The 22,613-nt window shown below is 41.7% G+C and overlaps 1 protein-coding gene across 1 annotated transcript; it reads right to left on the bottom strand.

Annotated features, from left to right (window-relative positions):
* Positions 1 to 590: 590 nt before the first annotated feature.
* dpys (dihydropyrimidinase) lies at positions 591 to 21,351 on the bottom strand. The gene is made up of 9 exons (XM_012872944.3): positions 20,774 to 21,351; positions 16,707 to 16,865; positions 16,426 to 16,605; positions 14,254 to 14,443; positions 13,904 to 14,060; positions 13,627 to 13,768; positions 11,168 to 11,310; positions 2,503 to 2,710; positions 591 to 1,106 (listed from the first exon to the last, which is right to left on the bottom strand). Exons 1-9 carry the CDS (start codon positions 21,206 to 21,208, stop codon positions 1,047 to 1,049), a joined length of 1,674 nt encoding a protein of 557 aa, XP_012728398.2. The 5' UTR covers positions 21,209 to 21,351; the 3' UTR covers positions 591 to 1,046.
* Between the last annotated feature and the right edge of the window lie 1,262 nt (positions 21,352 to 22,613).

The raw sequence follows: 22,613 nt of genomic DNA, 5'->3' as shown, positions 1-22,613 counted from the left end.
TAATGTTCACCAAATGCATTACAGCACAGCTCTACACTTACAGCTATTCCCAATTGTAAAAGCACAGATTTATTAACCGCTGCTTCCATCACCATGCATTGTACTGTCAGAGACAAGAGGAAGGAAGCAGCATTGCTCAAGCATGAGTAGACCGTCTGTGAGTCACACGCCGCCAACTGACCCGTGTAGCAACCTGATAAGCTCACACTATGTCCTGACTGGCCCCGTGGCATAACACCACGGCAACACGCCAGCCCAACGGGAAGCAGCCGCATGATGCTCCGTGACGGCTGCAGACCGTTTTTCACCACGAAAATGAAACAACGCATGCCCATACATGGGCATGGATGGAGCACACAGGACTGACTGGCTGAGATCCTGCTTAATATGCGCGCACAGTCTGTTTTGGGTAAATGGAGGTATTTCAAACACTTTCTTTCTTGTTCGTGTGTTGTCATGAACATTTCGTCAAATGGATGCTTTTGGGGGAGAAAAATCAATCCCGTTTCCACTGGCAACACGCTTTATGGAGGAACGGGGATAAAAACAAAGAAAAATGGTCTTAAAAAGAAAAAAAAGGAGACACAGGCTCATATCTAGATGCAGTTTTATTGTGGAATTACATCAATATGCAGAGCATGAATAATACACATTTATTTGTTTTCTGCTGGGTTTTTTTTTTAAAACATGAAATCATTCCTAAAATCTACTGCGTGACATAAACATAAGAGCTAACACAATTTTAAGCAGCTGGCTGGGTTCTACTGACCTGTGCATTGAGCAGGTCCGACCGGAAAACCTGACACAGCTGTAGAAATGTACCATGGTGCTATGTTCCAACAGAAAACTGAACTAGGTGTGGAGTAGCGTTGACCTGAAGGCCAATCCTCCACCAATAGCGCAGTGGGTCGATTTAAACATCTGGACCTTTTCAAACTCTCATATATCTTTAAGAAGCTTCCCTTGTTTACTGCTTTGGTGGCCCCTGGGTCATACCGCGGAGACACAGTTGGGCATTCAGAGAGACTTTCATGTTCTTGGCCAGTTCAAACAGAGACGACCTTGCCTTCGTAGGGCTTTCTGGTCACAGCTGTAGGTCTCCCCACCTGCAGGCAACACACAAAACCAAAAGAAAGGTTAAGTCGCTTTTGCGCAGCACAGTGAACACACCGGTAAGTATGTCCCATCCGGCAGCGGGTTATGAATTTCCTCAGAGAAACATGCCCTCTCTGTCCTCATTCTGAGATTGTCATTCTTTTTTTTAAAGTGTCTTGAGATGGCATCTCAAAATAACAGCAGCCCAGCATTACAAACCATATCAATCACTATTTTAGGTAGAAATGATATTTTTACACATCAAATTGTGCTCTAGTAGTTCTAGGTGAGTAATAAAAAAAGCAACAGACCCAACAGTCGTCACATAAGTTCTGTTAAATCCTTAATTGAAAGGGCCGTGTAACTGCAGTGTGGAGTTAAATCAGTGAGGTCATTCATTATGTGGAAAAAAGAAAAGATCATGGACTCTTATTTAAGAGGCAGCAGATGTTTTACTTCTTTATCTAATATAGTTCATCAAGCAACAGCATTAAACGGCCAGATCTGCACTAAACATATATGTTTTAAATTTGTTGATAATTATCGATATCGATCAATTTGTTTTCTATTTCATCGATATGCTTTTTTTCTATCGTCCACCCCAGCCTTAATACTGTCGACTCTACTCGACAGCTTTCTAGTACAAACAAGGAGAGAGGCTGGCAAGTATCAGTGTTTTTATTTTTATGTTTTTTAACTAAACTTTATTATAGTGCACTGCTGTGTGACGTCTCCTTCTGTTATCTGTGCATGAGAGTCACTTTGCAGTCTTGAACCACTCAGACAGAAGAAGTATGATGGCGGCCGCATTTAAAAGGACAATGGACAACCACCGCAAAAAACGTAATTCAGCATCAAGACCTGCAATATGGGCGGAGCCTACATGTCTTGCTGAATTATTCGGTTCTCTGATTTACTGAAGCATTAACAGACTTTTTATGGAAACTAAAACCTAACTCGATCTGCAGAGTGGCACAGTACTGTTGCCTTGCAGCAGGAAGGTCTTAGGTTCAGATCCTGGCCTGGTGTCTTTTTGTATGTTCTCACAGTGCATGCACGCTTTCTTACTGGGTACTGTGGTTTCTTCCAAGAGTCCAAAAACATGACCGTTAAGTTAATTTGTTATTACCAATTGCCCTCAGGTATGAATGCATGATAGAACTGCTCCATCTATCGCTTTATGACCACTGGAGTTAGACAACAGCCTGTAAGGATAAGCCGGTATGGACTAATGCAGAGAAGTTTTAAATTACCCAAAGACCTTATATCAAACCTTAGGCAGCTATCAGGAAGTAAGCAGTGATTTTAAAGTTGTAGAGTTATTTTTATTCTGAGGGAGACAGAGTTGAGGAGTAATATCAAACAGAATGGTATGTTCCCTTGAATTTGATGTGTACACCGACTCACCTGGTCCCTTTGCTTGATTCTTTTATAAACAAACTCGGAGAAAGGCACTCTGTGGATGAACCTGCCCTGTCCTGGCGAGACCTGCAGCTGTCCAGCCTCATAAACCACCTTGCCCCTGGAGATGGTGACGATGGGGACGCCGTGGCACTCCATGCCCTCAAAGATGTTGTAGTCCACGGCTTGATGGTGGGTCTTGGCTGATATCCTCCTAGAAAGTCACAAATGTTCAACATCACAATCTTCAGCAATTGGCTGGGGCTAAACGGGGACATCCTCTGGACCTAGACTGACTGAATCTGACAGCAATCACTAATATTTACCATTCCATACAGGAAAAGAGCCTTTGTGAGTCAATAAATAGCATTCAAACATGTATTTGCTGCCTATTGCATAACTACACCACCAGTCCAAAGAATGCTTGGCTATGTCCACATCATAATGCTATATAGACATATTCCTTACTATAACTAAACCTATTGTAAAGGATAAGCAAAAACCGAGTACAGTTTTTAGTTTCTGGAGGTGCAGAATTGTCAGAGAGCTACATCCCCAGAAGAGTTGTAGAGTTGTAGCTCTAGCTACTACAAAGGCTGGCTGTAGAAAGTTCTGACTTGAACTTGTCATGGCCTGATAGAAACACACAGCCAAGTGTTTGACTTCAGCTTCAGCATTAACCACCCTCGGAGGTGTGAATACTTGTGTTCTTCTTGCATTTGAATAAGAAAATGGGCAAAGAAACTTCAAATTCAAAGCCATAATGTTACAACACATTACATCTAGCACATTGAGGACCTCGGCCGTTTTTCATACTGATGCTTTGGACATTTAAACCCGTTTTACACGACACCTCCAAGGTTACTCATCACCAGCTTCAGTCTTAGGCTGTAAAACGATCCAGTAAAGACACAAAGCACGTCCTCACGTGAAGCTCTGTCAACATCACTTATTTTACAGCTCCTGTGCTCTTCCACTACTGTTGGAGCCGGTAGTTGTAACTTAATGCAAACGCCCGCAAACAGGCGGACTTCCTGTTTGCGGTAAGGCGTATTGCGTCACTTCCTGTTGTTGCTGTGTGAACGACGGAGCTTTGCTCCAGGCTCTCTCGCTTTTTATCTTTAAACCTCTTTGCTGTAACATCTGTTTCCAAACATAAGCACTTTTAAAACATTGTCTGTGGCTGCTCATCACGTTTGGGAACTCCTCGTGTTTCACACGGTTTGTTCTTTGGCGTGGTAATAGGGCGTTAGCAGACCTCTCAACTTTTATCAAAAGTTAGGAGTGAGATTATGCTAATTTGGGGGCGGGGCTTGTTTGGGGGCGGGGCTAACCGGACCCTGGAAGAGCCATCTCATTTTTATCCCACCAGACAATGAAGTAGACATGTATTACTTGTGTTAAAAAGAGAAAGAGACATATTAATACTTAATAATAATACTTAATTAATTTTTCAGTTAATGGATTAAAACATAAATAATACACAATTGTTCAAATAATACTGAATAAAATTAAGTAGATTTTAATTATTGACCGAATAATTATACTGTTACACATTCATCTATGGGTTGTTTATCATTGTAAATCTATAACCTGATTGGTGAATCAGGCTGAGTTTCATCAAGCCTTTATGGTCAACAATTTCCCATTTAGCAGCAACACTGAAGCACACAGAGGTTCCCGCTGCGTCTTTACGCACGATCCAGCTGCTGAAGTCTCCCTCTTTTCAGCTCAATGCACTTCTAGACTGTTACAGTTTATAACATTCTCATCACCTTTCACAGCGACAGGTTTCTCAGTCAGTCGCCGCGCTGACCAGACAAATCTCTATTGCTCTCGTCAGTGCGCACTGACGCCCAGAAAGCACCTGCTCCGAGGGAAAGGAGGGAAGGGAGAGGAGCAAGCGCTGAGGCACAGAAATACGGTGCATGTAGTTAAAAAATGCAGAATAAATAAAAACGAAACTTATAAACTGACCAAGTGGCGTTTTAAACTGCATCTGGTTAGCAGAACTGTTTTATGATCAGCGTGCAGCCATGACTGGTTCTGAATGAACCGGTCATCTCGCAGCAGCTCTCCCCCCCCGCCCCCTCCCCTCCTGTGTACGCGGTACAGGACCTTACCGGCTCACTTTCACCGCTGTTAAGACTAAAATTATTCATAACTCTGATCACTCTTCCTGCTGCTCTGTTAACACGAACTGCAGCAGGAATTACTGATGGCCATAAGCTGTGAAAAAAGCTGAAACATCTCAGCAGAAGGCGGAGTTTTTATCGTCCGCTGCCCAGATGGGCGTTGGGATTTTTATGCGTGAGAAATTCCATGTTTGCGTGTGAAATGCCATGTGTTGCGTGTGAGCGTGTGAAGTTAGTGAAATGCGTGTGTCACACGGTCAATGCGTGAGAGTTGAGAGCTATGGCGTTAGCCTAGCTTTAGCCTAGCGTTAGCCTAGCGCTAGCCAAGCCTTAGCCTCATAATGGCTTCTCCGGCTCTGACTAAGTCTCCTATCTGCTGCTCTCTGTGTCAGATGTTCAGTTATTCCTCTGCCTCCTTTAGTGATGATGGTACATGTAATAAATGTAGTGTTTTTGTAGCTTTGGAGGCGAGGGTGTCAGAATTGGAGACCCGACTCCGTGCTGTTGAAAAACCAGCTGATAGCCGCTCTTTTGCTAGCGCGGAGCCGCATAGAGTAACTTCACGTAGCGAACCTGAAGCAGTAGCACCCAGCCAGCCTGGTAACCAGGCTGGCTGGGTGACAGTTCGTAGGAAGCATAGCTCTAGATTACAGACCCCAGATCACCACCAACCCATCTGCGTTTCTAATAAATTTTCCCCTCTGAGCGACAATCTCGCCGAGGAGCCGACCTTAATTACTGGCAGCTCCATAATGAGAAATGTGGCACTAAAGAAACCAGGGACCATAGTTAAATGCCTACCAGGGGCCAGAACAGGCGACATAGAATCCTACCTAAAACTACTGGCTAAGGATAAGCGTAAATACCGCAAAATTGTTATTCACGCTGGCGGTAATGACACCCGGTCACGCCGATCAGAGGTCACCAAAGTTGGTGTTGCTTCGGTTTGTGAGTTTGCTAAAACTATGTCGGACTCTGTAATTTTCTCTGGTCCCCTGCCTGATCTGACCAGTGATGACATGTTTAGCCGCATGTCATCATTCAACCGCTGGTTGTCTAGGTGGTGTCCAGAAAACGACGTGGGCTACATTGATAACTGGAGAACTTTCTGGGGAAAACCTGGTCTGATCCGGAGAGACGGCATCCATCCTACTTTGGATGGTGCAGCTCTTCTTTCTAGGAATCTGGCCGGATTTATTAGTTCTCCTAAATGCTGACAACCCAGGGTCCAGACCAGGAAGCAGAGCAGTAGTTTAACACACCTCTCTGCAGCTTCTGTACTGTTACCCACCCATTACCCTATTGAGACAGTGTCTTTCCCACGGCCAAAACTTAACAGATCAAAAACTGATCTAAAAGGAACAAATCATAAAAACCTAATAAAAATCAATATGGTTCACCTTGAACCTAAAAATAAAATAATAAAATGTGGTCTATTAAATATAAGGTCTCTTCCTCCAAAGACTTTGTTAGTTAATGAATTGATTTCTGATAATCAGATTGATTTGTTTTGTCTCACAGAAACCTGGCTACAAGAGGACTACGTTAGTATAAATGAGTCAACCCCCTCCAGTTATTCAAATTTCCACATTCCCAGATCTGTGGGAAGAGGAGGAGGAGTGGCAACCATCTTTCAGTCTGATTTATTAATTAGTCCCAGGCCAACTAATAATTACAGTTCTTTTGAACATTTAACCCTCAGTTTCCCTCATCCAAACTGCAAAGCAATAAAACCTCTTCTGTTTGTTGTTTTGTATCGTCCACCAGGCCCTTACACTCAGTTTTTGGATGAGTTGTCAGATTTCTTATCTGATTTGGTGTTAAATACTGATAAGGTTATTATAGTGGGTGATTTTAACATCCATGTTGACACTGAATGTGATAACCTTAGTGTAGCCTTTAAAACTATCCTAGATTCAATTGGTTTTGTTCAAAATGTGCATAAACCGACGCACTCTCGGCTCCATACTTTAGACCTTGTTCTGACATATGGCATTGATTGTGAAGAATTAACAGTATTCTCTCACAACCCTGTCCTGTCTGATCATTTTTTAATAACATTTGAGTTTAATCTAACTGAATTCTCCACCCCCAAAAGAGGGTTCCATTATAGTAGATTTTTATCGGATAATGCTGTATCAAAACTTAAAGAGTCTGTCCCCTTCTTAATATCCTCAGTATTGCAGAAATGCCCTGTAGATGGCAGCATTGCTGTTTCTTCCCATTCACAAATCGATACCTTTGCTAACAATGTGACTTCCTCATTGCGTTCTGCATTAGACAATGTAGCTCCCTTGAAAAAGAAGGTGATTATTCACAGGAAGCTGGCTCCTTGGTTTAATTCAGAGCTGCGTTCCTTGAAGCACAATGTTAGGAAATTGGAGAGAAAATGGCGCTCTACACACCAAGAGGAATCCTACTTAATCTGGAGGGACAGACTATTGTTGTATAACAAGACCCTCCGCAGAGTTAGAGTAGCATATTTTTCATCATTAATTGAAGAGAATAAAAATAATCCTAGATTTCTCTTTAGTACAGTTGCCAAACTTACCCAGAGCCACAGCTCTGTTGATCCATCCATTCCCTTAGCTCTTAGTAGTAATGATTTTATGGGATTCTTCATAAATAAAATTGATGCCATTAAAAATAAAATAATTGGCATCCTCCCAAACATGATTACCTCGTCCTCAGTAAGTGAGGCAGCATTGGAGGAATCCTTAGAACCTGCGCAGTGTCTGAACTGTTTAGAAGCAGTAGAGCTTTCTGAGCTATCTAAAATTTTAGCTTCATCTAAACCTTCTACCTGTATGTTAGACCCAATCCCAACCAAGTTGTTTAAGGACATATTCCCTTTGATCAGTGGCACTATTTTAGACATGATTAATCTATCCTTAGTAAATGGATATGTACCACAGGTTTTGAAAGTAGCTGTTATTAAACCTTTACTTAAGAAACCTTCTCTTGATCAAGATGAGTTAGTAAATTACAGACCTATATCTAATCTTCTTTTCTTATCTAAAATTCTTGAGAAAGTAGTTGCTAATCAACTTTGTGAACATTTACAAAGTAATGACCTACTTGAGGAGTTTCAGTCAGGCTTCAGAGCTCATCATAGCACTGAAACAGCTCTGGTGAAGGTCACTAATGATATTCTCATGGCCTCAGATAATGGACTTGTGTCTATACTTGTCCTGTTAGATCTCAGTGCTGCGTTTGATACAGTTGATCACAATATTCTCCTACAAAGACTTGAACATACTGTAGGGATTAAGGGGAAAGCATTAGGCTGGTTTAAATCTTATCTGTCAGACAGATTCCAATTTGTTCATGTTAATAATAAATCTTCCTCAAACTCTAGGGTCACCTGTGGAGTACCACAGGGTTCAGTCCTTGGACCAATTCTCTTTACTATATATATGCTTCCGATAGGCAAAATTATCAGACAGCATGGGATTAATTTCCACTGTTATGCTGATGATACTCAGCTATATTTATCCATAAATCCTGATGAATCCAATCAATTACTTCGACTGCAGTCATGTCTTGATGACATCAAAAGCTGGATGACTTTAAATTTCCTGCATCTAAATTCTGACAAGACCGAAGTTTTAATCTTTGGGCCAGAGTCCTCAAAAAATAAACTTCTTAACCAATCACTTAATCTGGATGACATTAACCTGGCCTCTGGTAATAAAGTAAAAAATCTTGGTGTTATTTTTGACCAAGACATGTCATTTAAATCCCATATTAAACAGGTTTCCAGAGTTTCCTTTTTTCACCTCCGGAATATCGCCAAAATTAGAAACATTCTGTCCAGGAGTGATGCTGAAAAACTGGTCCATGCATTTGTTACTTCAAGGCTGGACTATTGTAATTCTTTACTATCAGGAAGTCCACAAAATGCAGTTCAAAGCCTTCAGCTGATCCAAAATGCTGCAGCAAGAGTTCTGATGAAAATCAACAAGAGGGATCATATTTCTCCAATTTTAGCTTCCCTTCATTGGCTTCCTGTTAAATCAAGAATAGAATTTAAAATTCTTCTTCTAACGTATAAAGCCCTTAATAATCAAGCTCCATCATATATCAGAGCTCTGATTACCCCGTATGTTCCTAACAGAGCACTTCGCTCTCAGACTGCAGGTCTGCTGGTGGTTCCTAGAGTCTCTAAAAGTAGAATGGGAGGCAGATCCTTTAGCTATCAGGCTCCTCTCCTGTGGAACCAACTCCCAGTTTTGGTCCGTGAGGCAGACACCCTGTCTACTTTTAAGACTAGGCTTAAAACTTTTCTTTTTGACAAAAATTATAACTAGTGACTCATGTTACTCTCAGCTACCTTTATAGTTTTACTGCTATAGGCTTAGGCTACTGGAGTATATCAGGATCTAATTTTCTCACTATATTGAGTTCTACTGTTCTTCAATTATGCATTATGTGTTGTCATTTCTGCTTTAACTTTCTGTTCTCTCTCTTTTCTCTTCATAGTAGGTACACCTGGTCTGGCGTTCTGTTAACTGTGACATCATCCAGAGAAGACGGCTCACCTGCTACTACCATCTAATGTAGAACAGATTACTAGATCAATGTGTGCTTCTGTGCTTTTTTGTTTCTCTTGTTGTGTCTCTGTTCTGTCTTCTGTAACCCCAGTCGGTCGAGGCAGATGACCGTTCATACTGAGCCCGGTTCTGCCGGAGGTTTTTTTTTTCCCGTTAATGGGTGGTTTTTCTTCCCACTGTCGCTTCATGCTTGCTCAGTATGAGGGATTGCAGCAAAGCCATGTACAATGCAGATGACTCTTCCTGTGGCTCTACGGTTCCCCAGGAGTGAATGCTGCTTGTCGGGACTTTGATGCAATCAACTGGTTTCCTTATATAGGAAATTTTTGACCAATCTGTATAATCTGACCCAATCTGTATAATATGATTGAACTTGACTTTGTAAAGTGCCTTGAGATGACATGTTTCATGATTTGGCGCTATATAAATAAAATTGAATTGAATTGAATTAATGTGGTTTGGAGCAAAGTGCCATTAGCTCGGCTTCCGGACACAGGAGGAAATCTCTTGCTAATAAATGCTCTGCGCTAACTGCCCAGACTGATGATGCCCAACAAATACATGATATCCCGCTGAAAGACGAGATCAGCAGGGAAGAGTGGTGTGAGTCTGACTCTTGTTTGAAATGAGCCGAATGTCGTTCTTCCCCACTTTCACACTAACAGGGTTCCCACTGCTTTCCAGAGGCGTACACCATGCCCACCGTTGTGTGCACGAAAACAAGACATGTCCTCGTTATTCAAGTGGCCCAATTATGAGAAACGAGGCGACCGCGTTACGCAACCGTTTGCGGCCCCTGGTCCCGGAAGTTATGAGGCGACGCTTGTGCTGAGGGCAATTAATTACGCATTTCCACACATCACTTCATGACCACAGCAGCTGAACATGAGGCCAGCGCATGGCTGGAACGCATTATGGCATCGGCACACGTGCTCCGACGGCGAGGGTGGAGTAAAACTGAGGGAAGACGAACGGTTTTTAGATCCCCGGCATAACTGTCAGCGATCCTCCCAGGTCACAGGAGTCGACAGCTGTAACCAGTGGATGCGTTTACGCCACATCACAGGGAGGCGTAACACCTTTTTCCCCAATCCACATGCTTTACGCTCTTAGAGATCTCCCAGGACGGGCTCAATCAAGATCCAACAACAAACAGATCAAAGCATCGCCTCTCGCTTACATAAGCCTGACTGTGGGACAGGACATGAGCAACTTCAGTGATTGCATCTGTGCAAACGCTCCACAAATGAGCTACTAGCCTCCGCTTAGATCTGGAATCTGGGTGGAATAATAACAAACTATCAATTGATGCTTTTTTTATTCTAAAGCATGTAGCGTTGTGACATTCAAAGGCGGCTGCTGAAAATAATCGGAATACTGTGTGCTCTGTGCTATGACTATTGGTTAAGCTCCCCCGTGGAATATTTCTGTCACTTTTAGACCCTCACAGTTACCCCCTGGCATCCTCCCACTGATAAACTGCGTATCTAGCTTATATAACTGTATTAAAAATGCTTTCCTTGAAAACATCCCATCCTAAAAAAAAAAAAAAGACTAAATCCCTCCAAAAAAAATTTAACTATCCCAACATTCTGCCGAGTTGGATTTAGATGTAAATTGTGTTATGCACTCCCTTTGCAACTGCAGATAAATGACGACATTCTGATTTTTGGGTGATGCGCACACGTAATCAGCTTAGTATGTGTTAAGGTGGCAAAGCATGAAAGATAGAGTGCTTCTTTTTTTAGCTGTCTCTATCTATAAAGTGCATTCTTTCAAGTGCTACAAGCCTGAACTGTTATCTTATTTACCCTGACACGATGCAGTCATGCTTTTTATATTTCTCCCATGTTCCAGCAGCACCGTGTACTCTTCACTGCTGACAGAAGTGTTGGAATATTTTACCTAAACGTACCTCTATTTCTAGGGCTCGGTTTTGAAGCTTTCCTCCAAAAGTGGAATTGCCTGAGCTGGGGTCCTCACCTTGTCATCTTAGGGTCCCATATCACCACATCAGCATCAGAGTTTTTGGCAATTCGGCCTTTCTGTGGGTAGAAGTTGAAGATTTTTGCTGCGTTGCTGCTCGTGACGGCCACAAATCGATTCTCGTCCATTTTGCCGCTGTGCTAAAAGGAGGACAAGGCACAGAGTACCCGCTTTGAATATGGGGGGGGGGCCACAGTGAATGACGACAACATACAGAATTAGTACACAAAAGGTCAGCACTTAACTTTGCAAGCAGCAGCCCGCTTGTGCCAAATTATCATCTATAATTTGTGATTTGTAAGCACTGTTGCTCGTAGTAAATCTTTCCGGGGGTCTCAAGGCAGCCGGGACTGAAAACACTCCCCACAGCAACAGCAGGAAAATGCAGCATCGGCACTCTGCAGCGAATCTGCTGCTTTGTGAGTTTATTGCATTTTCTGATAGCAACGCAGAAAGAAAAACTGAAAGCTGCCTTTAAAACTACTGTACTATAAATGAGGAGATCATTGATTTTGTTGAAGACGCAAAAAGAAGGAAATATCAGCTGGAAATTTCCATTTTTCGAGTTAAAAAAAAAAAAAATCACGTTTTCCTATCAGCAGAGTGGCTGTAAAGAACCTAATTATTTTACTCCCTCACAATGACATTAGATTGTGTGAATTATGAGACAGGGTGGAAAACCAACACGTTCTCTGCTTCAGCTCTTTAATATGTAACAAAACGAGTCCTCTCTTCTTCCATTCACTCCCTCATGTTGAAGCTGTACATTAGTTATTACACGCTTAAATATTTTACATACATGTTTTTTTTTATTCAGGGACAGTATCTGACACACTGTCACTCTGCATTGCCTGCTCCTAAACAAGTGCTGCGTCTTGAAAACGTATCCATACTTCAACTTTTTTACGTTTTTTCCTTATAACCACAAACTTCAAATTGATTGAAATGTTTTATTGAGCTGTTTTATTGAGCAATGTAAACAGAGGGATAATTATAAAAATGTTTGGGTTTTTTTTACAAATAAACATGTGAAAAGTGGAGCTTGCTTTTGTATGCGACTCAATATTTTGTCAGGACACATTTCACTGTAACTACAGCTAGATGTTTTTTTTTTTTTTTAGGTAGGCCTGCCAGCTTTGCAGATATAGAGACTGAACCACTTGTCCAATCTTCTTTGAGGAGCTCAAGCTCAGTTTGAATGAACAGAGAGTATCTGTGAACAGCAATTGTTAAGTGTTGTCACAGGTTTTTTTTTTTTTTTTTTTTGGATTTAGGTCTGGCCTTTGACTGGAGAAGTTGAACCTATGAATATTTTTATGTCTAAACTATTTCAAAGTAGCTTTGGCTGTGTGTTTAGGGGTTCAGTCAGATGAACTCTAACCCCTCCCCTTAAACCAGAACAGCTGTGTTTATACTGACATTAAATTACAGACAAATTCATTCGCTGACTTCACTGATGAAAATAGTTTCAGGGGTATGAATACTTTTGCAAAGTATTGTACTTAAGAACGGTGGAAAGGAAGAAAGTCCGTCTTTGTTTAAACTTCTTCTGCTCTATTATGCAACTACATAATTACCCAATTAAATTGTTTGGTTCAAGTTAGACAGTAAAACCACTCTGGCTCTAACAGTATCTATGTTTACATGCACAAAATTTCATGATTGGATTAAAATGTATTCGGATTTAAAAAAAACTAACAAAATAATCAGATTGTACCGTTTATACGGGCACACAATCAGTTAATCCAGTCATAACGAGTGTTTATATGCACCTGGCTTTAGTCAGAATAGAACCACTCTGACATGCGCAGTTATCAAATTTCCCTAAAATAAAGACAGAGAGGAAGAAGAACTTCCGTCTTTGCTGAACAACAAAAAATAGCAAACAAAGCAGTATTATACAAGTTTGTTTGTCTTCGTAGCGCCCAGGCCGGACACGCACCAGGTTCTAGGTAAGGTTAAAACTTTACTGAATAAATAATCATTTTGAGCACTTTTAATGTTTTGAATCGAAAAGGTTGTATCGGGGGCAGTTTTGCTTTCAGACATATCTCCGACACTCAACAACGCAGAAATATGTAATGTTTACGTTGGGCAGATGCGCACTGGGGTCAGTTTGACACATTCAGAATAACTTGAGCCGGACAAGCGTTCACACGCACGCTGATCGGATTATCAATCGGCATAAACCACCCATTACAATTTCATTCCAACAGAGCTTAATCCAATCATCATATTATGATCGGCTTGCTTACATGACACTTTTTTTATTCTGATCAGCCATTTATTCCGATTACTTTTGTCCATGTAAACATAGCTACTAAGAGAAACCCTACACGTCCATGTTCGTCAGCAGGCGACGGCACGTGATGATCTGGCAAAAGCAAAGCTGTGTTATCGGCTGTCTCTGTGCTGACCAGTGTCAGACACTGAGCAGGTGTTTCACACAGGCCTACCACGCCTCTCTCCCAGATGACGGACATCCTGTCCTCTACACCATTCACTCCGTTTGGGATCTTAGTGAAGTCATCTTTGCCCAGGGCCTTCTGGCACACAGAAAAGGTGCAGTTGTCTGTTCCCGTCACACTCAGATCATCACTAATGCACAGACAAGTGAAAAGAAGCGTCAGATTTCAAAGCTGCTAAACTCTCAATCAACTTAGACGTTATACAGCACCTATTGAATCATACGTATATTAATGCAAAATTCTATTTCATTTTATTTCCACATACTTGGCCAAGAGGTCCATGAGATACCCCGGGGTGCTGGGATCTGGTCTAAGCGGAGGTCCCATGACAAAACCAGCTGCATGGGCCCAGTCTTTGTCCCAGTAGTGGGTCCCATCAGTGCCTAACCCGGCTGCGATTGGCTCCCCAAACACCACACGGCCTTAAAAAAAAGGCAATAAGTAAAACAGACACATGTCAAGAGTCTCGCGTTGGCAGCCGAACAACACTCAGTTGCCAAAAAAAGTTTTTGCACTTTTTCTTTGCCATCTTCATCTATACCATCGTCATTTTTATCATCATCATCATCTAAGCTTCTTTGCCTGGTTGAACACGTGGCAGTAGCCCCCACTCACCGTCCCTGCGTGCATTGGACACCACCTTGGCAGCAGATTTACTCATGACATGGACCACGTAGAGTGGGCAGTTGACGGCGTGGGCGATGGTGATGGCTCGCTGGGTGGCCTCCGCCTCCACCTCCTCTGGCCGACAGAGCTCGTGCCCTTCAGGTCCTGTGATGCCCATGGACAGCATCTTCTTGGCCCCCTGTGGGTTCCCAGCATGGAACAAACACAGCAAAGCAGGATAAAGTGTAAGAAGAAGGGCAGGGCCTTTCTAAAAGTGGTGATGCCCGTTGAACCTTTGCACATCTCATGTTGCAACCTCTATGTACTTTATTGGGGATTTACGTGATTGACCAACACAAGACACAGCATGAAAGTGAGGTGAAATAAATTATACATAATTTTCAATTTTGTGTGCATTCTTGTTCAGCACTCTGGTCTTTACTTTGGTAAAGAAAAAGATTTGCAAAGCTTGCAATCATTTGCTTCTGATATGCAATAACTTTGTGTTGATCCATTACAAAGAGATCTAAAAAAACAAAAACAAATTGAAGCCGCTTGTTGTTTTGTGACAAAATGTGGAAAAATACAAGGAAAACGTTGTGTTTACGCATGAACATGAATTGATTTTTATCATTCAAACAGCTTAAAAACACCTTAGCTTGCATGAAAATATGATGAAAAATCCTTTTCAATGGCATCAAAAATCATTACACATAGCTTGGTCCTTTTCTGGTCCCTGCACCACAGGCAGCTTTTCTAGCATTTGCTTCCCCCTAGTGGTTGTTTTGTTCCATATAAAAAAAAAACTCAGAAATGACACTGTTACAGCGTTCAGGCCTCCTTAACAACAAGGGCATTCTAGTTCTAAACAGAACCAGTCGTCTCACTGTTCAAATGTGAACGAAGGAATTTGAAAGATTGTCCAATAATGACAGACAAGGACAAAACTTCTTTGAATATGGTATAGCCTTTTTTCTGTTTAGGTATTGTACCCTTTCATTCAGAATGATCTGAACCTTTTACAAGACGATTATTAAATCAAATTAATATGAATTCAGCAGAAAATTCCCAGCCTTATTTTCTGCCCGTTTTACTTACTCTCTAAGGGAGACTTAGCAGCCATTAGGGTCAAACATTAACTCACAGCACACTGGACTCAGCAACAAACCTTAGACAAACATCTCAGGTGAAACCACCCGCAGTGCGCAAGTTTATATTGTTATGGGACAGATTTTGTTGTGTGATGAAAGGTGTTATTCTAATTAGAGTCTAATAAAGTGTGTGTGTGTGTGGGGGGGGACTTTTGCAAGAAACTATACCTTTACAGATTGCACAAATAAGACCGTAGCGGCTTCAATCCAACATCATAGCCACTGCTGGTTGAGTGGGTTTTTGTAGTCACCCGTCTCCAAGAAGCCACGATTAGCCCCGCTTGTGTTTTTGCATTTATTTTCAAAAGTTATGACAGTAAACTGTGGCTTAATCAAAACAAATACGATTATGATCAAAACTGAAAAATCGAGCAACATGATGATCTAGAACAGGGGGTTCACCAACACGGTGCCCGCGGGCACCAAGTAGCCCCTGAGGATCCCATGTGGTGCCTGTTCTAAATACAGCACAACACGGCAGGGAGCTGCAATCTAAAACTTTCTTTTATTCCATTACTCTTCCTGTTTTTTCACACTGGCATTTATATAGATTTAAAAATGACAATTCATATAACACAGCATGCAATATATGTTTATTTTACATAAACCTAAGGTGAACTCTGACTCTTCTAGTTCAAATGTCAGTACAGGTAGTCCTTTGTATGACACAGCACCAATGAAGTAGCGCTCAATTTCAAAAAGGTTGGTGACCCCTGATCTAGAAAGACGATGACTACGACTGACGTGATTATGACGACGTTTGCAAAAAAAAAAAAAACTCACCCAACTTTTTGGGTGCGCCCGTATCAGCTAAATAACATGGGGCACAGCCCCCTGAACAATCACCTGAGGTGGAGGAAAATTGGATCACCTGTGCCACCAAAACAAATAAACACAATATAAAACATTTACTTTGGCTTTTACGATGACTGACACTGAAAACTTCAAAACTGGGACATTAAAACATTAGAAATGTCTTGGAACAAACTGTGATTTTTCTAACAAGGGATTCAAATTGATTTATACAAACCTCTGCGATCAGATCTCCATTCTCAGCATGCACCTGAGCGATAGCTCCAATCTTCTTGCACTGGGCGAAGGAGGCGTATAACTCTGAGTCCTGAAGCATAAACACGTTCTTATAGGCCATGAACATCTTGAAGGAGTTTACTCCCTTTTCTTTGGCCAGAGTTTCCATCTCTTTCTTCACCTGTTTTTTTTTTTTTTTAAGAAATACAAGCATTCAGAGGAGAAAGCAGGAAAAATTCATTTCAGCCAAATGACTGCATGAGTGGGAATCTGTTCCTTCACCTCGTCACTCCACCACGTGACGGCGACGTGCAGCGAGTAGTCACAGCAAACTTTGGCATCGGCTGTCTTACGCCAGGCATCGTAGGCCTCCAGCAGAGACTGCCCCTTTTGGGGGATGACAAAGTCCAAGATCATGGTGGTCCCTCCGGCCAGAGCTGCCTGGGGAGACACAAACAATCCCAGAGAGCGAAAGAATAAGTTACTAGACTTAAAATGAATAAATCAGTTACAATTAATTCTGTCACTTCACTTCATTCTGTGGAAGCTGATACTGGTAGAGAAACGCTATATTACCCAAACTACTGAAATAACCGTACACATACATGAAAGGTATCAACTTCTCAAAAGGCTCCAGTATAACGTGGGCCCACCCTTTGCAGCTATCCCAGCTTCACCTCCTCCGAGAAGGCGTTTTACAATCTTAGGGAGTGTGTTCATGGGAAAGGTTTCCCATTCTTCCAACAGAGCAGCTGTGAGGTTACGCACTGGTGCAGAAAGAGACCAAGGCCAAGTTTTCATTCTCCCCCCTCTAACTGATCCCAGACGTCAGGCTGAGTCAGAACTCTGTGCCGGCCCGTCAGGTTTCTCACACCAAACCAGACCTGTCTGTGGTCTGTATCTACCACGCCTGCAGAAAGCTGGTGACCTTTGGAACCTGTCCAGCTCAGCAGGCTCTCTCCCTGCTCTGGGATTTGACTGGCTTACCACGCCAGGGTCCGGTTGTTGTCATCTAATTTATTCCACTTTATTATGGTACCAGAAACAGTTGGCTGTGGATTATTTAGTAGCAAGGAGATTTATTGCACTCAGCTCCTGAACCCAACCCATTCTTTCACAACTGTCTGTAGAAGCTGTCTGCATACTTTAGGGCTGGATTTTATACACATGGGATCATGAAAGTGATTGGGCAACCTGAATCCAGTGATTTGCACTACTTTTGCCAACACGCAGTGTATCTGAGATTGAACCATCAAGAGTTTGTGTTTATTTCCTAAAACTATGTCCAAGACCAAATGACGGACTCGGATCAAAGGCACATAAACCAAACCGCAGTTAAAGATGGTCCAGTTAGGAAGGTGATTTACAAAAGGCACTTACATGTAGCTGCCCTGCTTGTACAGTAGAGCAGCCAGCAAACAGAAACTGGTTTCAATAAGCACAGGTCTCAACACTCAGCTAGGGGTGTAAATTACCAGCTTTATCACAATGCCATGTTATATCGATTTGTTTGGGTGATGATACGATATTTGCTGATATTTATTTGTTCTGATGCTGTCAGGAAGGTGGATCAGCGTTCCCTTAGCTAAAAAAGCAGGGTATAAGAAATGGCTTGTGCCATCTGCAGTGGATACTCTGAACCAGAGTATCTTTAAGTGAACTCTGCTGCTGTATGATGTCGTATCTATTCTTTTTATTGTGAGTATTTATTGATTGTATTTATTGTCTGTTTTATGTGCTGGCTGACTATGGAGATGCCAAAGGCAAATTTCCATTGTGTTTTAAACCACTGGACAGTAAAGTCTTCATTTCAATTTAATTCAATTCAATTTTATTTATAAAGCGCCAATTCATGAAACATGTCATCTCAATGCACTTTACAAAGTCAAATTCAATCATATTATACAGATTGGGTCAGATTATACAGATTGGTTAAAAAATTTCCTATATAAGAGAGCCAATTGATTGCTTCAAAGTCCCGACAAGCAGCATTCACTTCTCATGAAAGAGTGTAGAGCCACAGGGAGAGTCGTCTGCATTGTCCATGGCTTTGCAGCAATCCCTCATACTGAGCAAGCATGAAGCGACAGTGGAAAGAAAAAACACCCATTAGCGGGAAGGAAAAACCTCCAGCAGAACCGGGCTCAGTATGAACGGTCATCTGCCTCGACTGACTGAGGGTTACAGAAGACAGAGCAGAGACACAACAAGAGAGACAAAAAAGCACAGAAGCACACATTGATCCAGGAATCTGTTCTACATTAGACGGTAATAACGGGTGATCTGTCATAAAGTCTGTTACCATTTCAGATCAATGCAATATCATCTGCCCATCTAACACTATTATTTACATTGATATTAACTCACAAAAAAACAAATATGATTTGACCATTTTATTTCTAAGCAGCGCTGGAGATAGGCACCAGCACCCCGCGACCCCATGAGGGATAAAGCGGATCAGAAAATGGATGGATGGATAGATTTCTAAGCAGGCGTTTAACACAAAAAACATTCTTCTCATTTTAAAATAATGATAACAGATCACCTGTTCACTTTAGTCTTGTGCCTTGTGAATTTCAAAATAAAGGTGCATCTTAAAAAATGCGGTAGGGTTTGATATTTCCATTTTGCATCGATGTAATTGAATCGATCATTTAATCAATATATCAATTAAATGATCTTGGTCCTAAGAAGAGTTGTTGGTGTGTGCTGGCTGCCTTTAACCAGAAAGACCTTCATATCAAGACAGGTTCAGACCCAGCGCTCATCATAGCCCTTCAGACTAACACTCCAGCATAGATTCTAAGGGAAAGGGACTGTTCTAGAGAGCCCTATCATGTTTTTAGACTTTGAAAACTGAATCTTAACTGATGGTGGTTTCATATAACAGGGAATGTGAATGATTTGCTAATAATTCAAAAAAATAATTAGATGAAGCAACTTCATTGCCAAGGCATCTTTGCTGGAACCAGATATCTGGAAATAAGCATGTTTGGCAACGACAGGAAACTGTGCAGTTTTGTTTTTACACCAAGTGTAATTCACATTCATCTTTTTCTCCTTAATTCATCCATTTGTTCATTTATCCACGCATTCAATTCCACAATAATTTCACAGGGAGACATTGTGCAGATGCATTACTGGGTAGGACCCCATTCCTATATGGGTGACTTCCACAGACGCTATCAAGGTTTTAAAGTAGCCATAAAAATCCTTACAAGGTGTAAGGTCAAGTGAGAACTGTGGCATAGGCTAAACAACCAATGGGGATATAATGCTTTATCTGGCTTTGTCTTATCTAAATGAACTATGCATCATGGTTGGTAGAACGGCGTGCAGGTACTAAAGCTAGGTATACACAAGGTCAATCCTTCCTTAGTTCTTAAATCTTTCATATTAGATTTTATTATCAATAAATACAGTCTCTTCATGTGGTTTTAGATTTTTCTTTACAATTATGAGTGACTACTCAGATTTTTCCTTCAGTGTAATCTGGTGTCCTCTCCATCACAAGCCAAGATGTTTCTTTTAGTTCACTACAGAAGTAACTTGTTTGTGGATCTAAAGTTGAATACATTTGAATTGAGAAAATCCCTTTTCCATTTACAGTTTGCTTTAGACCAACCTGTGGAACTCCTGATGCAGATACCCAGTTAGGCGAACAAACGAGAGCACATTCATGCCATTAAGGTATTCTGCATATAGAGTCTACCTGGAAGCTCGGCCTGTATTTGTTAAATCAGATCTGGCCAGAGGTGTATGCAGTTGTTGTAACTGCTCAGTCCCCCACATCTGATCGAGTTCTTCAGGAAACAAACATGGAATCAGAGATTTACAGATCCGCTTTTTAATGACAACCAATTCCAGTCTTTTTTTAGGTCTGGTGATTTCATTTTTTTAGGCCAATTTCAATTCTCTTGTGGTCCTCTAAAACACAAAAATACCTTAATGAGAACCCCAGTACAGCAGTTTAATGATTATGTTTACAACAAGTTGGAAACACAATCATTAAGTTGACTGAGCATGAAACTGAATTTCTCTCCAGGCTGTAATAATTGTGATGGGCTTAGATGGAAGCTGGGCCCCAAAGGACACTGTGCTAAGGGCCTCATAAAACCTCTGTCTAGCCCTGTGGGTAAAAACGGGAACTTGGAAATATGGGAAGTTGCAAATCTCAGTTTGAAGATTTCAGTTTTGGATCAAATCTAAACGTACAAACATGGAGCCAGCACAGAACTGATAAACGTCACCTCTGGTATCTAACCTCTGAGGTGGCAGCGACTTGTTGGAACGGCCCAAATCCAACTTTATTCCTCAGATCGTGTATAATATAGGAGCCTATACCGCACCTTGGTCCCGATGTGGAAGTCATCCACAGCCCTGGTGCCCATGAACGCCAGCTCCATGTGAGTGTGCGTGTCTATCCCGCCCGGGAGAACCAGTTTGTCCGTGGCGTCAATCACCCGCACTCCCGCTGGGATCTGAAGGCTTGGTCCGACATCCACGATTTTCCCATTTTCGATGTAAACGTCGCTGATCGCGGAACAGTCCTCGTTGACAACTTTGCCCCCTTTGATCAGGATCCCGGTGGTTTCTGCCATTCCTGCTGCTGACGGCTGCTGCTCGGCGAGCGGCGGGACGGACTTATAGCGCAAACTGGACTCTGCTCGCTGTCTGTTTGCTGCGCATGAGGTAAAAGTACAAATCTTTCCCAAAGCGGGGTTAGAGGATATCCAGAGCAAGTTCAGGGGTAAATTCCTGCTGCCTTGGCTTTTCCGTCTCATAAAGGTCGGAAATCCGTTACCCTAAGGGAAATTATGGCAACCCTTTACTCAAACTAATTACCCAAACAGTTTGTACTAACTCTGACTTTTTCCTACTTTTTTAGCTGAGATCTGCACAAGGAAGTGTAAGAAAAGGCGTGTTCTCTTCCGGAGTGGTTTGTACACTGGAGCGCAAATACGCAGAAATCTGAGTCTGATCAGACCACGATTAAATGTCTTAACATTTCCGGGTTATAACTTTTTTCAAGCGTTACTGTTCTTCGCCATTTGATTTGTCTTAATAATCTCAGTCTGCATATCCTGCTGCATATAACACAACGTGGCAACGCTCTCAGTTGTGATTCTTTTTGCTGCACTTTATGCCAACGGCAGCATTAAACTGTGTGGAAGACATGCAGTAGTGATTGCAAAGGGAAGCGTTTGGTCCTGCAGGTCTAATGTAAAAACTGCATTTTTATTGCATCATTAGAAAAGCCAAGAAGTGTTTCTTTAGAGTAGAACTGTAAGGGAAATAGATACATTTTAACATTGTTTGTAGGGTTACAGTGTAACATAGGGCTATTTGTAATAATAATTATTGTATATAGTTTTTGAATTTGGTTTTGTTGAATTTCCCTTTTATCTTTACGTTTTTTTCCCTCTAGGGCTGTTTAGGGATTGTTTTGATGTCTAGTTGGTTATAACAACTAGTTAATTTTGTGAACACAGTCATCTGTAAAATTTGGACTGTGGCCCTTTGCCACAAAGAAGTTTGAATATGTTGACATTTTGGGGTATGTTTTTTCATAGATCTGACTTAAAGGAGCAATAAATACTAATTCGTTATTTTAGATAGAGCTAAAAAAATGTTTTGTGAAGAACTAAAGGTATCTTTTTAAATGGTCTATGGTATGACGTCACACATCATCTCTCTGTGTTGTTCTCCAGTGTCTTGTTGACAAAGCCTGTGCATGTACGTGCTTGTGAACAGCTGCCACTCAGAGCTTAGTTCCTGCCCAAAAACTCCCACCGCCAGAGCAGCGCAGCATGGAGCAAAATGGCGGAAAGCTCGCCCAACGGATTGAAACGTTCACCTGAAGACGATCAGGACTCATTATCACCTTAAAAACAATGGTCAAAATCATTCTCATTTGTCACCTGGGATGGAAGTAACATTCCCTATAAACAATCGGCCCTCTCCATCAACAATGTCAGTCAAGTTTTTCTCCTTTCAAAATTAGAGGCACGGTGTGGAACTACTTTGGCTAAGTGTGTTGCCCATGTTTACTTCCTGGTTAGTGAATCAATTAGATGAGAGTTCCCAGGGTTCACGAAACAGAGTACATAATTTGGTATTTTATTTAGGCAAAAGAGCAGCAGCCTGCAAACATGGAAGCCAGTAGGAGAGGCGGACCAGAAATAGAAC

This window comes from Fundulus heteroclitus, chromosome 3, assembly GCF_011125445.2.
Source record: "Fundulus heteroclitus isolate FHET01 chromosome 3, MU-UCD_Fhet_4.1, whole genome shotgun sequence".
Taxonomy (NCBI): Eukaryota; Metazoa; Chordata; class Actinopteri; order Cyprinodontiformes; family Fundulidae; genus Fundulus; species Fundulus heteroclitus.
The sequence above is the reverse complement of the archived record's forward strand: the minus strand, read 5'-3'. Positions and strand labels throughout refer to the sequence as shown.